Below are 15,929 nucleotides of genomic sequence, written 5' to 3'. Positions count from 1 at the left end.
TTTTCTTTTAGTTCAAAGCTTTCAGCTACATCTCAAGGCCTCTCATTTTCAATTAAAAGAGACACACACAGATAATTCACAGACATATTTTATACATTTTCACATTAAGAAAAGTGTGATCGTCGATACACAAGGTCAACAACATACACGACCGCCTGTAACCTGACTGAAATTACACACATAGATGAAGTGACAACGGCTCTATTTGCCTCAGCTGTGTTAACTGCTAATTGCTAAATGTTACCATGCTAATAGAACATTATGTATTATGTGTTAGCTTTGTCAGTTTGTCCTGTTTTATTTTAAATAAATGTATAGTGTGTATTGACATTTTGGTCGCCTGTCACCTCGAAGCTCGTCTCTCCCCAGACGATTCGAAGCTTCTCCACGTGACCATCCCCACCACCCCGCCCGTGGATGCCGTGCTGGGCGGCTCTCTGACGTTACCCTGCCTGGTGTCCCTGGCCCACCCTCCGCCGTCCCCCTCCACCAACGGCCGCCACGCCGTGCTATCCCTCCCACGGGTCAAGTGGAGCGTCCTGACTCAAGGGCGCGAGACGGAGATCCTGGTGGCCCGCGGAGACAGGGTGAGAGTCAGCGAGGCCTACAAGGACCGAGCCTCGCTGCTCAACTACGCCTACTCCCCCGCCGACCTCACCCTGCGGCTGGACGGCCTGAGGCAGAACGACACCGGCTTCTACCGCTGCGAGGTGCAGCAGGGCCTGGAGGATGCTGACGACGTGGCTCAGATCAAGGTCAAAGGTGAGAACCAAACGGCAATATTTCTTTTTTATCAGATCAAAACAACAACATGCAGCAAAGTGAATAAATAATATATAAATACAAAAAAAGTATATGAAGTTATACAATCAAAATAAAAGCATTTCAGAATTTCACATTTATTTAAAGTCATGATACATACGTTACATAAATGCATCCATATATAACAAGAGCACCTGACCCTGCAGTGGATTCTGCACGTATGTTTCTGAAGCTAATCATAGAAATCCTTTTTGAATAAACATCTTTCTTCTTCTACGCCAACGTGAACTGCATGAGCTTTAAAAACAACTGTGTTTATTGCAGGGCAGTTGTATTTGAGTGTATTTGCTATTGAGTGTATGTGAGTGAATCTAACAGCTGCAGAACTGACTCTCACACACACACATACACACACACACACACACACACACACACACACACACACACACACACACACACACACACACACCCTTCTTATATGCGTCCCCTTAGCAGAATGTCTCGTGTTGCTGGGTGATTGTCTGCGGTTCGGGACCGCAGCCCACAGATCTGACCCCGGCACACTCAGATGAACAGGCTGAAAGCGACTCATAATCTGCAGCAATTTTCACCGCGGCCGTTTCTCTCTGTGAGAAATAACATCAGAATAATTTATAAAAATAGTCGGATGGCACTGACAGAATAATTCAGCGGACGCGATGAGAAGTATCAAGGTCAAACAAACCGTCCTCTCGAGAGGAGGGAAAAAGGGGGCTGCTTTGTATTTCATATAGCCGTACAATAACAATACACACTCAACATCTGCAATGAATGGTTGTCTCACTCAGTGCCAGCAGAGTAATGGAGTATAGATTCTCTGACCACAGTCATTTGTGAGCTACTATATCAGGCAGTGAATGGTGCTTTCACTGTGACTGCATTAGATATAGAGTCCAGAATAACGCTCACTCTGGGAGATGCACTTGAAAACTCACTTGGACTCAGAGACACAAGGAGGACGTTTTCGCTTATTTTTTACAATTTTTTCTTCATCTTACAAGAAAAAAAGACTTCAAGGATAAAGACAAGAGACAAATTAAGTGAAGTGCTGTTTGTGTTCCCGTCTCACTTTGGTTTATGGTCGATACAAGTCCTCCAAACTAAACCACAAAATATGTCTGTTGTCACTGCCTCCGAATGAGCCATGAGGGTGTTTTCTGATCTGACGCCCCCTAGTGACCGGATGACGTCATTCGCCAGTGCCTTGGCTTCTTGTCCCTTCCCCGAGCTTTTCCTGTTGGAAGCACCCGGCCTGAACGGGGCTCTAAGATAATCATGATGCCTCCTGTGACGAGTAATTTAATGTTCAAATATCAGGAATCCCCAGCAAATTTAGCTTTTAGCTAACTGAGGTAAGTTTAATTACCCTCATCTGTTTGGTTGGGTTCAGTTGCATCTGCCACTTTGGTGCGGTTCATATTTAGGTTGTTGTGAAAGCTGTCAATCAAACTCTAAAACAAAGCAGTCCCAGACCGCCTAGAAAGCCGAGACTCCCTCGGCTTCCAAGGCCAGCTCCAATGAGATTTGTTTTTGGTGAGAAAGCAAAACGGACCAATCGCAGGATATTCTGTCGTAAATCAAAATCTAAACTTTAATTAACTGTAAAAGAAACAATCTTATATGGACCTGTAGGCGATTGGCTGACTGTTTCCTGAGTGATCCAATGAAAATAAGGCAGATTTCAGGTAAAACACTCAGAGAAACCAAAAACTGCAATGTCCGGACGGTGGGTCCAGGTGGGCGGGGCTTGGTGACTGCTTTGTTGTGACATCACAAAGTTCCAGAAGTCCTGACGGCTGGTTTTAAGGCTCAGTTTCTGAATACAGGCTGTGTGCATTTCTCTGTGGACTGAGGCTTTGATACTTTCACAGTATTAATATTGAACCTAGACTTGATCTATAATCAATCTACACATGGACAGAAACCTTTAGACTGGATGGACCTTTAACATTTTGGTATACTGATGATTTCACCACTGAAACCTGCCTCCGATCCTTGGTTGAACGATGACATGAAACGCCTCAGGACTCTCTGTGTTCCTGGTTTCACAGGGGTGGTGTTCCATTATCGTGACGCATCCAGCCGCTACGCCTTTACCTTCGAGCTGGCCAGAGAGGCCTGCGAGGAGATCGGCGCCAAAATTGCCACTCCGGAGCAGCTCCTGGCCGCCTACCACAGCGGATACGAGCAGTGCGATGCCGGCTGGCTCTCGGACCACTCAGTCAGGTGAGGACCTGAGGGGAAATGGCTCAATGTTAAACGGGACACATCTACACTCGGCGCTGGATCAAGTGGGCTCTTAGCTAGAAAAATTCAGCATTTTCGGGTGATGTAGAGTCGAGGTTTGAGAGACTCAGATGTTCAATGTGCTTTTGGGCAACAGCTCCGATTGTTAATGCCACGCCACAAAAACAACAGCACTAAATTCCCGGACTGACACGTGGCTGTCCCTGTGCCCGAGGGAGCAGCTGGTGCAGAGGTTGGTCGGTCGGTCGGTTTGGAGGGGTTGATAGTGGAACATTTGATATGCTCTCTACATCTGCACGTCAGAACATGTAGATCATCAAGTAGCCCGAAAGCCACTCATCTGATATCAACTCCTCAACACTCCCTCAGAGAAGAGCTCCAACAAGTGTGATGGTTGGAGAGCTGCCATTACAGAGGAAGAGGCACTTGGTATTTCAGTGCCGTGTGTTATTTCCTTCTGCAGATATCCCATTCAGATGCCGAGGGAGGGCTGTTTTGGGGACATGGACGGACTGCCGGGAGTGAGGAACTACGGACTCTTGGAGCCCGATGAGCTGTATGACGTCTACTGCTATGTGGAGAATATAGAGGGTGAGACAAAAGGACATTTTGGGAAAAAAAGGACATCTAGTTTTGGTCATTGCTATCAGTTATAACAACTTTGTCACCTTGGACAGACAGATTGTAACCAAGTGAACCCACTTACACGAGGCCAAAAGTATGTGGACACCTCTGTGTTTTTTTTTTGTACCTTTGGTTTTTCATAGTTCCAGTCAAGGGAAATCTTAACGCCACAGTATAAGATTATATTTTAGATACAACTTTACGGCAACAGTTTGTGATATGACCATGCTCCTGTGCACAAAGCCATCTCCATAAAGAAATGTTTTCCCCAGTTTCGTTTGGAAGAACTTAACTGGTCTGCACAGAGCCCTGACCTCGAACCCCATCCACCACCTTTGGAATGAACTGGATGCAAACTGCGCCAGGCCTTATCACCCAACATGTATTGGACCTCACTAATGCTCTTGTGTCTGAATGGGAGCAAATCCCTGCAGCTAGGTCACTGTGGAAAGACTGCAGCCAAGGAGACTTGAGGCTGTTGTGGCAGCAGCAGCAGCATGGTTGTAATGTGGGAGTGTTTACAGACTTTTGGCTGTGTAGTGTACGTGAGCCATTATTGGAAAACCATGGTAAAGCTACATGAAATGTCATAATCATGCACTGTACTGAAAGAATGTGTGCACAGTTACGTAGTGATGACAAGAAGAGAGTCGTAGTAGTAATGTTATTGATATTTTTAATGTTTAACTTTGATCATCTGGTAGGTATAGATGTATTTATATCTTTGAAGATCATTAAAAACCTACCTTCCTGTATCCCTCTGTAAAGGTGAGGTGTTCCATGGCTCCGCCCCCCAGCGTTTCACCTTCTGGGAGGCCAAGGCCTACTGTATGAGTCACGGGGCGGAGCTGGCCACCACCGCTCAGCTGTACGCAGCCTGGAATGACGGACTGAACCACTGCAGTCCCGGGTGGCTGGCGGACGGAAGCGTGCGCTACCCCATCGTCACCCCTAGAGAGCGCTGCGGAGGTGGTGAACCCGGGGTCAGAACCGTCTATCGCTACAGCAACCAGACAGGCTTCCCCGAGGCTGACACACGCCACGACGTCTACTGCTTCAGAAGTAAGAGAACGATCTGATATCTGCTGTCCTCCAGTCCCACCCTGTTCTTTGAACCAACCAGGACCAAGGGGTGCAGCATAAACCTTAGGGGTGATGACTGATTGATTATGATATTGATATGATTAACAGGTTAGGAAAGAAGAAGAAACATAGTTCTGTTACACAAAATTCAACTTCTCCCTAATCTTTCTTTCTTGTGAAATAGTGGATAGTTGTACCTCACCTAGAAAATATTCACCTGACACAAATCTGCACCTTGGCGGACTGCCTCACCACGCGAGGCCTTTGTGAAATACCATCAGTCACGGTTCCAATCCCACTGTAGAAACTGAAAGACTGCAGTTATTTGTTTCCGAAATCACATGAATGCAACTTAGAAATTAGTGTATTTGTATTGACAAAGAACCTATGGACATGTGACGACGTCCCACAGAGAACCATAAACTTTGGGATCTCTACTACTGTGTTTGCCTTCTCTAAAATAACCAAAAGCACTGTGATTGGATCAGAGATGCTGTTTCTTCTTCCTAGCATACAAATAAGATTTATTGTAAAATCCTCAACAAAGTTTGGTAATATTAGGAACAGGTCCAGTAAAATCTTGGATTTTTTAAATAACATTTTCAACTCCGCTCTTTATTCCAGGCGATAACGGCCCTTACACCGAATCTCCTCAGGATTTTCTCACCACTGAGCCAGAGGACATTGGCCAGGACATTGTTTTCTTAACTAATCCTGCTCAGGAGGAGGTGAGTGTTAGTGAGGTAACAGCAGAGGGAGGCGAAGAGGTGCTACATGCCCAGACAGTCAGTCCCGTCAGACAGGTCCCCGTGGAGGCTCAGGCCCCAACACTGTGTTATGACAAGGAGCCATTGCTCACGGTAGACCTTCATCAGTCTGTCACTCCTCCCTCGGAGCATCAACAGCCCTTTTCCACCAAAGATACCTGGGAGCCTATAGAGAAGGCCAGCTACCCAGAGTCCTATCAACCAGCACCTGAAGAGACTCCCGACACAGACCATGAAGAGTCTCACATACATTCAACTCCTCTTCCAGAGGCTGATGACGCAGCAACGACCGATGAAGACTCCACTTCATCCCCAGCTAATGTGACAATGTCAGAGAGCGGCGAGCCGTCAGAGACTCATATCTCTGAGATTAATCAAGAGACCGAAACCCTGGACATGCTGGGTGTTAATGCAACATCTGGAACTGATGCAAATGAGCTGTTTAACAGTTCCTCAGAGGTGCATGAGGAGGATGAACTTCCTGTTTCACAAGAGGACCACACGCCAGAGGTCCACTTGGAACACGCCTCTGAAACTGAGCTGGTCTACTCGAGCACATCTTATGATGTTTCGGGACAGCCAGAAGAGGCCAGCGCTGGTCCTGTTGAGGAGGTATCAGCGGTGACTACTTCACCCCACACTGAGGAAACAGATGTTTACGCCGCTACACCACCCGTGAACCATCCAACAGGAGAGGAGTCTGGAGAGGAGAGTGCAGATCCTCCTCCAGATGAGGAAACACAAGACCTGGTGACTCAGAGTTTGATTGGGATGGACACCTCTGCCATTTCTGAAGTGGTCCCTACGACTGATTCAGGTGAGTATACAATGAATATTAAAGTCAGGACATCACAGGGACTTAACGATGGCTCTCATCAGTATCCTAGTTACAGAATATTCTGGCTATTTTAGATGTACATTGCTAGTAACTGTGTGAGGGTCAACTTTACCAAAAAATAAATAAGTAATAATAATAATAATTTGGTCTGAGTTTGGTGCCATGCAGATGCTTAAATTAAAATTAAATTTCAGACTCAGTCTATAGACTTGGGTCATCAGTCTCAACTGTTGTTATCCTACAATAATGTTATATGGGAATTACTTTTACCAATTACCAGCTAGTAAATTCAGTTCATGTCAGTATCCAGGTTGTTTACAGGATCTTCTTGGATTCCCCCAAGGCAAATAAATATACTGTAGATGCCTATTGTCAATGAAAATCCACCGTTAGGACAATAAAACCCAAATGTTTTGGCTATACTGTGGTACTAACAGTGAACACAGTAACATGCTAATGTTTACATGTAATCTCAATATGGCACCATGCTAGTATTTAGCATGTTAGCATGCTTTGTTGCTGTTAATGTCAAACTAATGCTAAGGCTGACAGGAATTTGGCCATCAAGTTTAGAGGTACATGTTAGCATGTTGGCTACATTTTAAATATTTGGTCTAACTCCTAAGTGTGTTTTATTAAGCATATTAGCATGTTGGGCTAAAAGTGTTCACATTGTGGCAGTTAGCGCAGTAACATGCTAATGTTTGTACGTAATCTCAATGTGGCAATGTTGGTATTTAGCATGTTAGCGTGCTATGTTGTTGTTAATCTCAAATTTAAGGCTGACAGGAACTGGGCCATCAATTGTCACTGAGTTGTTATTCTTTGTTGTTATTGATTGTTATTCTTATGTAGGTGGGATATTTTTTATTTCCTTTTATTTCCTTTTTTGTTTTCCATTTTCAAGTTGAATTTGTTTAGAAAAGAATTGATATTTTGTCATATAATTCCAGATGAGCCCTTATTTTGACAGGTTATGAACCTACTCAAGAGCACTCAGGTGTAATGATAGAGTCCTCCACCCCGGTCGACCATAGTGAGGAGGAATACAACAGCACATCCGAGGAGGCGGCAACAGATGATCCAACAGAGCAGAGTGGACACATCCATCCTGCAGAAATCCCAACAGCAGAGATCATCACGGTCACAGACGACTCAGGCTCCAGCGTGGATGCTCCTGTCCTAAACAATGATCCTGTCACTTTGTTGACCTCCCCGGTGCCTGTAACCTTGTCTCCTCCTTCTGCGGAGGTCGAAGCCAGCTCCCCAGAGATTATCACCTTGATACCTGAAAGCAATGCTTCATCCGGGGCCGAAGCCCTGGAAGACTTCCAGGATAAAACTGAACAGGAGGGATTAGGACAAAACCCAGAGGTATTTCTCAGCACAACAGAAAACATCACAGACAGTGACCTTGAGGGGCGGGAACAAGACGACGGCGACGGATCGGGTGAATCATCAGGAGAGGGCTCGGAGATGAAACCAGAACTCCTGTTGACAAACCCGACCGTCTCAACAGACCACACCTCTGAGGCAACTGATGGTGAGGCGGGCACCGGTGCGCCTCCTCCTTCAGATGTAAAAATCACACTGATCCCTCACCTGACCCTCACACCCGGCTGGGAACCAGAGCCCTCCTCCTCCACGCCGCAGGAGTCCCGGTCTGATCGAGAGTACAGCGCCGAGACTCCTGTCGCCGAGGAATCTGATGATGACTCCAAACAGGAAGAGGTCGCGGTGGAGATCACCACCAGCAGCGTTAACGGTGAGTTTTAAGGATTACTCCGACAAAGACCTACGTTGGGTATCAAACACTTACCCTGTACGACTGAAATGAAACCACTGCTGCAGTATGATCCACCTCTCGTCTGCTCAGTATGTTCCAAACACTTTATCTCCCCAAAACACATCAGCCACTCAGCTGCATATAAATCAGACACTGATATATATCCAGGCTGATAGAGGCCAGATGATGTATTTTGTATTTCAGTACATGAGATATTAAAAAACTGTGTTTTTATGTAGCTGGTGCGGCAGGTAAACTCTGCATTACATCACTGAGAGAATTACTATTCCCGCTCTTACTCTAAATGCCAGATGCATACCCAGTGTGCTCAGAGAAGCGATCAGTTTGCGTTGTTTATTGTAGGTATTTCTCCACATTAATGAGCTAATCAATTTTTTTTAATCACATGACCTCACCCTCCTGGCCTCCCATATATTTATTTATTTCTCATTTTAAAGCTGTCGACCAACTGAGCGCCACTACAAACTTTTTTTGAATGACTTTGGTGACCCGGAGCTGCAGAGGGCCGAGGTAAAATGACATCATGCTCAGACTGGAGGCAGGGTTCAGCACCTTTTGCCACTTTGAGCTATTTTTTTTCCCCCTGAGGGGTTTTATAGTTGAAAATCTGATTATATGGCAGCCACACGGACTGCTAACAAGCAGCAGCACAGAGCCGCTCTTCAGGTAAAGGCTCCCTACGAATACTGCTGGACTGTAGATGTGACAGCTGCAACAACACCAGCCTTAACTGTTGCTGCTTCTGTCTCCAAACTGCAAAAAATCTGAAGAAGGAACTGTGCTGCAATTAGATGAGCTCTTCATATCTGGATTAATTTGAGGACATTAATGCAAAAGGAGTCACTTCACTGTGTTTTACGTTTCTTGCGTCTCAACAGAACATGGATCGGGGACAAGAGAGGGGGAGACGAGCTCAGACGAGCCCTCAGATAAAATATGCACATGGCATCCGGATGAGGGGGACACCTCCAGTCCAACACCCACCGCAGACACTCATGATGTGACCATCACTGCTCCCACCATGCACCCAGAGAACATGAACAGATATGAGGAGGAGGAGGAGCAGACTGCCGTGTCTGCTGCCAAAGTTTCCTCTGCAAGACAAGGAGGCTCGTCAGGTAACTGCACCCCATAAAGAAAAGAAAAAAGTGCTGCACGTTTGATGAAACAGCAGCTGGTGTTAAAGGGCTGTCTCTTGAAAATGCCCAATCAGGAGAGGGATTTACTCCATGCTGCAATTTGGCACCTCGGGGCTGACTCAGCACAACAGAGAGATTAGCTTCACATTTTGAATTAATACTCGGAGAGAAGAACTTACAGCGAGTTCACAACAGGAAGCTCCTCGCCGTGTTACATAAGAAGGGTTTTAGTGTCCACGTTACACGATTTAAAAAATATACGACTGATTCTGTTCTTCAAGTTTTTCACATGCATTTTCGCTTTGTGAGGATGATTCAAAAAAAAAAAAAAAAAGGCACAAATAATACAAAATAAAAGACTTTTGGTTGTAAGTTATTATTGTGACTCAGCCCAAATCATAGTGTGGTGAAAAACAGCAGGAAAATTAACGACAAGCTGTACTTTCAATATTTTATACATTTTAATTTGAAATAGTGCCATTTCACTTTTAAGTCACAATGTTTATTCATTTAAAACATAAAATTGAGATAAACTTTATTGTGTAAACATGAAATGAATCCAGTTCGTCTTTTATTTATAAGCTTTTTAAACCTCCACATTCACTGTGTTGTTGCTAAAATAATAATAAACTTTCATATTATTACAGTAATATTTGTTTTTAACACCAGAACTTTATTTTACAGAGATGTGTCTGATTGAAACTGCAGCAGTGACTCAGCAGTGTCTCATCCCTGATGTAACAGCGCCCTCTGCTGGTGCCTCCTCTTTAATGGAAATTTGATGTTAAAAATGGTTTTTGATTTTTGAGTGATTGATTTGTTTGAGGATATTGTTTGTGGATTTGCAGAAATCAAGTCTGACAAAAAGATTATCGTCATGAAACTCAAACTCAGAACTCAATGTGGAAAATAATTGATAATAACAATAAAATTTCCACTCAGATGGAAAATAGCTTGTAGTTAAATATAGTATGACATTGATGCTTCCTGATAAACAAACTAAATGAAATAAATAATAGTACGTTATGTTATTGAAACTATCACCACATGGTTTCTTCTAACATCTTCTGAGAAAATGAATAATTAATGTATTTTAAAAATGTGTTTATGTTGCGTTGAGCTCTGTTATTCAGCTCCATCATCTTCACATGTGCGCAGACTCGTGCCTGGAGAACCCGTGTTTAAATGGAGGCACATGTATCGAAGGTGAATCTACAAGGTGCCTCTGTTTGCCGGGATATGAAGGAGACATGTGCCAGAAAGGTTCAGTGTCAACTCTTTCATAAACCTACAGTATCGACATACAGTCTTCCAAATACTAGTCAGACTCTCCTACTAATTCATTCATTCTATAACGTCTTAATAACTTTCTCCGCTTGGTCTCAGACCTGGAGGTGTGTGAACCGGGCTGGGAGAAGTTTCAGGGCTTCTGTTATCGGCACTTCAGCAAGAGGCAGAGTTGGGAGGCGGCTGAGCAGCACTGTCGGATGTGTGGCGGACATCTCATCTCTGTCATGACCCCCGAGGAGCAGGACTACATCAACGGTGAGAACGCCCACGCGTGGATTCTGTGCGTTAGATGTAATTACTCGGAGGCCGAGTGGCAGATCTGGAGTTCATCTTAGCCTTTCAGAGCTTTTCTTGCATTTCAACTGAATATGTGAAGAAAATTATAATATTTGCATGTTTTAAAGTCATATACAGTTTTAATTATCAAAGAGATTTTTCAGACCTGCTTTGTTTGTTCAGTTTCAGTTTGCTTTTGAAAATCGGCTTGTAGAGCATTAAAATAAATGCTTGACACATTAATCCATCAAGGCAAATAATTAAGTTTTGGCAAAGTTACATAACCTCCTCTGACAGTGAGAAATTGATATTCAGGTGCTGATCTTTCAGTTTTTATTGCCAGACACTCGAACCCAGCAGATAAATAATGAGCTAACTTGACTGGACATCACGTAGGATGCTGACAGTGACGGTTTCTCACTGTCAAATTACTGCAAAATGCCTTAAGGACAATCATTAAAAATAACCTTTATGATGTAATAAAAAAAACCCATATAAAATGATGTGAAAGGACAGAGTGTTTCCAGCTGCTGTTCACCCGACAACCATCAAATCTCAGGTGTTGGCACATCCTCAAAGCAGCAACACTGAAGCAGCCGAGCGCCGTGTGCCTTGCTAAATGACACTTCAACAGGGACGACCATTTTTCCTCACAGCAGATATCAAACCTGCGATCTCCCACCCAGACATTCCTCCGGTTCAGACCCTCGAGAAATTCAAAAGTGATGAGTTTGTTTTCACAGCGAGGCCTCTCAGGTTCGTCCTGACAAGACACAACAACGACCTTTTATTTTATTTTATTTTTTTTTTAGAAAAAGTCATGGTTTTTGAAGTCGGTGTTGGTATTTCGTCTGGCAAAAAAGCCGATGAGATAATTATCTGGCATTCCTCATGCGGCGGGTGCTTGTTACCGTGCGGGCTGTTGCCATGGATCGTATAGACTGATACTCAGACTGTTATGTAAGCAAGAGGAGAGTCTCCGGCTTCAGCTTTATAAGAAGGTCTAAAGCAGGGTTGTATAACGGGAGTCTCTCTCAACTTAATCCAATACGAGTATATTATAAACCAAGAACTGTCATTAAATGTGTTCCACAGAATATCTAGTGTGTTTTATATAATGTGTTATATAAAGTTTGGATTCAGTATAAACTCTGGCTTTTGATCTTAGTTTCGACTTGATACTGGGTCTATTTAATCCTGGTCCTCACTCATACATCATTTTATATACCAGACGATGCAGGGAGCTCTGTCTTATTTCCTCCCCCTCTAATATTTATTTCAGACAAGTACAGAGAATACCAGTGGATTGGACTGAACGACAGAACCATTGAGGGAGACTTCCGCTGGTCGGACGGGAACCCGCTGGTGAGTTTTGTGGCCCAGAACCGGTTTCACACAAGTCCACTGAAAAGAAAAAGTAAAAAGCCAAACGGTTTTTCTCTCACTTGCTAAAGTTTAAACTGACACAAGCTGATACTAAAGTGAGATCATCATCACTTAAAAAGCCTTTTTTTTATATATCTTCCCTCCTCTCCGTGTCAGCTCTATGAGAACTGGTTCAGAGGTCAGCCCGACAGCTACTTCCTGTCCGGTGAGGACTGTGCGGTGATGGTGTGGCACGACGGCGGCCACTGGAGCGACGTACCGTGCAACTACCACCTGTCCTACACCTGCAAGAAGGGTGTCTGTGAGTAGCTGAACTTGTATGTGGTAAATGATCTGAGTAGTGAAGAAGTTGTCTCACCTGTTTCCTTCCATCCAGCAGCCTCCTGCGGCGAGCCGCCCCAGGTTCCCCACGCCAAAGTGTTTGGGAAGAAACGCTCGCGTTACGAGACCAACACCAAGGTGCGGTACTACTGCGAGGAGGGTTTTGTTCAGAAGCTGAATCCTGTGATCAAGTGCCTGTCCGGAGGCCAGTGGGAGGAGCCTATGATCACCTGCTTGTCAAGTAAGTGCTTTAACCGGCTGACCTCTTTGAGCAGAGGAGGAAACAGAGCGATTCTGATGGAAGAACTGACCCGCCATAATACATTTTAAAAATGTAAGTTTAATTTTAAAGCTCAGGTAAAAATATAACTTTTAGCTTTGGGTTAAGGCGAGAAAAAAAAAGGTTAATGTTATTGGTGAAGGCTTTAGTTATTGGCTAAATAACATAAAACATCACCTAAAAATAATGTAAACTTCACCGAAAAGTATATTTCTCTGTGGATGAGCCGTGGTTGCAACAATGACTTTCTTAATGTATTTGTCTTATTGGGAATAAATAATGTCCAGGGTGAAAATAAACTCTCCATTCAGGTGCTTATCCAAAGGTGAGGCAGGGAGGATTTAGGAATCAGATGAGACAGTGTGAAGAGCAGCAACGCTCACACAGGGAATCAAAAGTTGGTCTTTACTTTTTATTTTCACTTTATTAAAAAATTATTATTATATCACTTTTCAAGTTTGGTTAGGTTTAGACAATAGAAAGTCTCTCTGCCAGAACTCGTTGAGGTGGTCCAACAGACCCTAAAACCTGGGTGTAAATAGCCACATTGGACATCCACCCCTGGGTGAAAGTAGCACCAAAAAATAAAAATAAAAATAAAACTCGAGCACTTTGACTGTAAAGGCCGTGAACGTGAAACGCTGCCGTCTCTCCCTCCTCCAGCTCATTCAGTGGAAGAAGACCCGGTGACCTTACTTCCTCACCAGCACGAGGAGGTCGTGGAGGTCATGGAGGTCATGGAGGTCATGGGTACAGCCACAGAGAAAGCGACGCCGCTGTTCTGGGACATTAAATGGAATGTGTGAAGCCATCCTGCCATCCTTTTTTCTTTTTTAAACACTATTCCTCTTCCTGTTTTCCCACTTGTCTTGTGTCTCAAAGACTTTCCAGCCCCCGTTTTCTGCATCGAATTAAATCCTATGAAACTAATCTGAGAAATCTCAAGGCCACAGTTGCTACAATCACCATGGAGAATCTGAAAAAGTGCTGCAATCCAAATATGTATTTTTCAATACTGGAGAAATGACATCCACAATAACTTTATCGTGAAACTTTCAAGATACGATAAGAGAGGATCCTGCACGCTAAACACTAAACAGTGGATTTAAACAGATACTTTCTTATCATATAAAAGACCTGCGCCCGATTAGGGAAATGCACATTAAACCCCCCCCCCCCGACTTATCCATCTCTTTTATCATCAAATTACAAATGTGTCTCTGCGACATTTCTGATCATGCTTAAAGTATGAGTTAATCATGTAAATGTAAGTTTTAATCGTCTGTATTACCCTGAATAAACCAAATTTACCAGTACACGGGGGCGGGGGGGTCGAGGGATCCAGAAATATTTAAAAACAAATTCTATTCTATTCAAGTTCACATCATACTCAAATACGTAACCAAGAGTGTTCTTTACTTAATCTACAGCCATTTTGTAACCAAACATAACTGTTTTTATTTTTTTGTTTGTTTGTTTGTTTTTAAAAAAATTAAGATTGTAGAAATTAAAAATCGGTGACAATGTCGAATTCTTGAATTTGACTGCTGCTGCCCATAAACGCTGTATTTTAACATTTTGTTGTAACAGACCTGCTGCTGGTGGCTGTTGGCAGTGAGCCGTCGAAGCGTCCGGCGTGTAGTAACGTGTGAAGCCGGTCGAACTCGCAGTCTGGAGGATCCCTTCTTTTTACTTCTTTAGTGCTGAAGAACGACAGCTGTCAGTCGACCTTCACCTCCCACAGTCTGCACTCTCGAAAAAACACGTGTGCATTTGTTGTGTGTGTGTCAGAAAAACACACATCTTTGTTTTTATACATTTACTTCCAGCACAAAATAGTTTTTAGACACAGGAAGCCAGATTGATGCTTCTCTTTAACTGGTCACCTGCGTGTGGAGGAGAGTTCACACCTGAAATGAACGCAGACTGAACCTGATGCTTTTATCTTGCAGATATTGTGATAAATTAAACGTTCCCTCAAGACACAGATGTGCTGCAGTTTCAGTTATTTCCCTTGAAGAGGAAATGGGGACACTTCCTCACCTGCATTTGATTAAGATTCACCTGGGGGCCGGTTTCACAAAGATGTCTCAGACTTTTCTCATAGATCAGTTTAATGTTAGTCAGACCGTTTCATAAAAATAAAGACTGACTCATTTTAAGCCAGAAAACATTAGACATCTTACTCCCACGCTAATTCAGGTCTCAGACCAATGTTACCATGGTAACAATCAATGACACCTGCAAAAGAAAAACAGGAAAACATGGCTCATAATTTGAGCAATGAGAAGGAGTTAAAATTTCCTTGTAACTGTTGAATTCTTCCAAAAGACAAATCCATTTTCCTGCTGAGGTTAACGGAGGTCAGCGGTCGGATTCAGTTCTCGGTCATTTCTTAATTTTTACCCAGAATTCATTGGACCACAGTCCGATTTAAGGTGGTCAAGAACTAAACCGCTTCGTGCAACGGCTGAATTCAGACTTCTATCTGAAACCTGAATATTTGTCGTATCTACATCTGTCTTTGTGAAACCGGCTCCTGGACGGAGCCGAACCAGCTGACTGTCTCTGAGCACACGCCATCGCGGATCACTGACTCTGCTCGTCCTCTGGTGCTTTTTATTCAGGTGTCTCTCAGACTCTGTACCGTCGTTTTGCTAATACGAACTGTGCTGTATCTGTATTTGGCCAGAACTCTGTTCGCATACAGTGTCCTAATCGGAGAGGTGAAGTTTAAATTCTTCACTGGCCTCAGAGCCGCAGCTCTACTTCTGGGATCAGTGAAGAAGAAAACATATGTTTTGATGATGCAACTAATGCAACCAGAGCTCATGTGCTGTATCTTTGTATGACAGTAGCAGGTAGTGTTAATCGTTGATGTAATGAACGCATACTATATAAATGTACAAGTAGAAAATAATATAGTGAAAAATGGATCCAATGAAAAAAAAGAGAAATAAAATGTAATTTTGTAATGTAGTCTGAATTTTTGCTCTTGTTACATGTTGTTTATTGATTTAACTGTATATAAATTAACACATTAAAAATAGTATGGTTGTAAGAATCTATT

The 15,929-nt window shown here is 43.5% G+C and overlaps 1 protein-coding gene across 5 annotated transcripts in view; it reads left to right on the top strand.

The window, feature by feature from the left end:
- Positions 1-15,909, top strand: part of bcan (brevican) — a 36,664-nt gene extending 20,755 nt beyond the window's left edge. The window contains exons 3-15 of one of the 5 annotated variants that reach the window (XM_056380384.1): positions 355-762; positions 2,853-3,027; positions 3,512-3,639; positions 4,441-4,734; positions 5,380-6,339; positions 7,334-8,125; positions 9,046-9,285; positions 10,465-10,569; positions 10,693-10,851; positions 12,155-12,237; positions 12,415-12,559; positions 12,635-12,820; positions 13,523-15,909. In XM_056380384.1, coding sequence (XP_056236359.1) covers positions 355-762; positions 2,853-3,027; positions 3,512-3,639; positions 4,441-4,734; positions 5,380-6,339; positions 7,334-8,125; positions 9,046-9,285; positions 10,465-10,569; positions 10,693-10,851; positions 12,155-12,237; positions 12,415-12,559; positions 12,635-12,820; positions 13,523-13,665 — 3,818 coding nt within the window. In that variant the 3' untranslated portion in view covers positions 13,666-15,909. The remainder of the gene's footprint in view (positions 1-354; positions 763-2,852; positions 3,028-3,511; positions 3,640-4,440; positions 4,735-5,379; positions 6,340-7,333; positions 8,126-9,045; positions 9,286-10,464; positions 10,570-10,692; positions 10,852-12,154; positions 12,238-12,414; positions 12,560-12,634; positions 12,821-13,522) is intronic. The other 4 variants (XM_056380382.1, XM_056380385.1, XM_056380381.1 and 1 more) reach the window with 4 other exon arrangements.
- Positions 15,910-15,929: the final 20 nt, after the last annotated feature.

The sequence above is a fragment of the Seriola aureovittata genome, chromosome 7 (assembly GCF_021018895.1).
Source record: "Seriola aureovittata isolate HTS-2021-v1 ecotype China chromosome 7, ASM2101889v1, whole genome shotgun sequence".
NCBI classification, from domain to species: domain Eukaryota; kingdom Metazoa; phylum Chordata; class Actinopteri; order Carangiformes; family Carangidae; genus Seriola; species Seriola aureovittata.
Note: the sequence above shows the minus strand (reverse complement) of the source record. Positions and strands in the feature narration are given on the sequence as shown.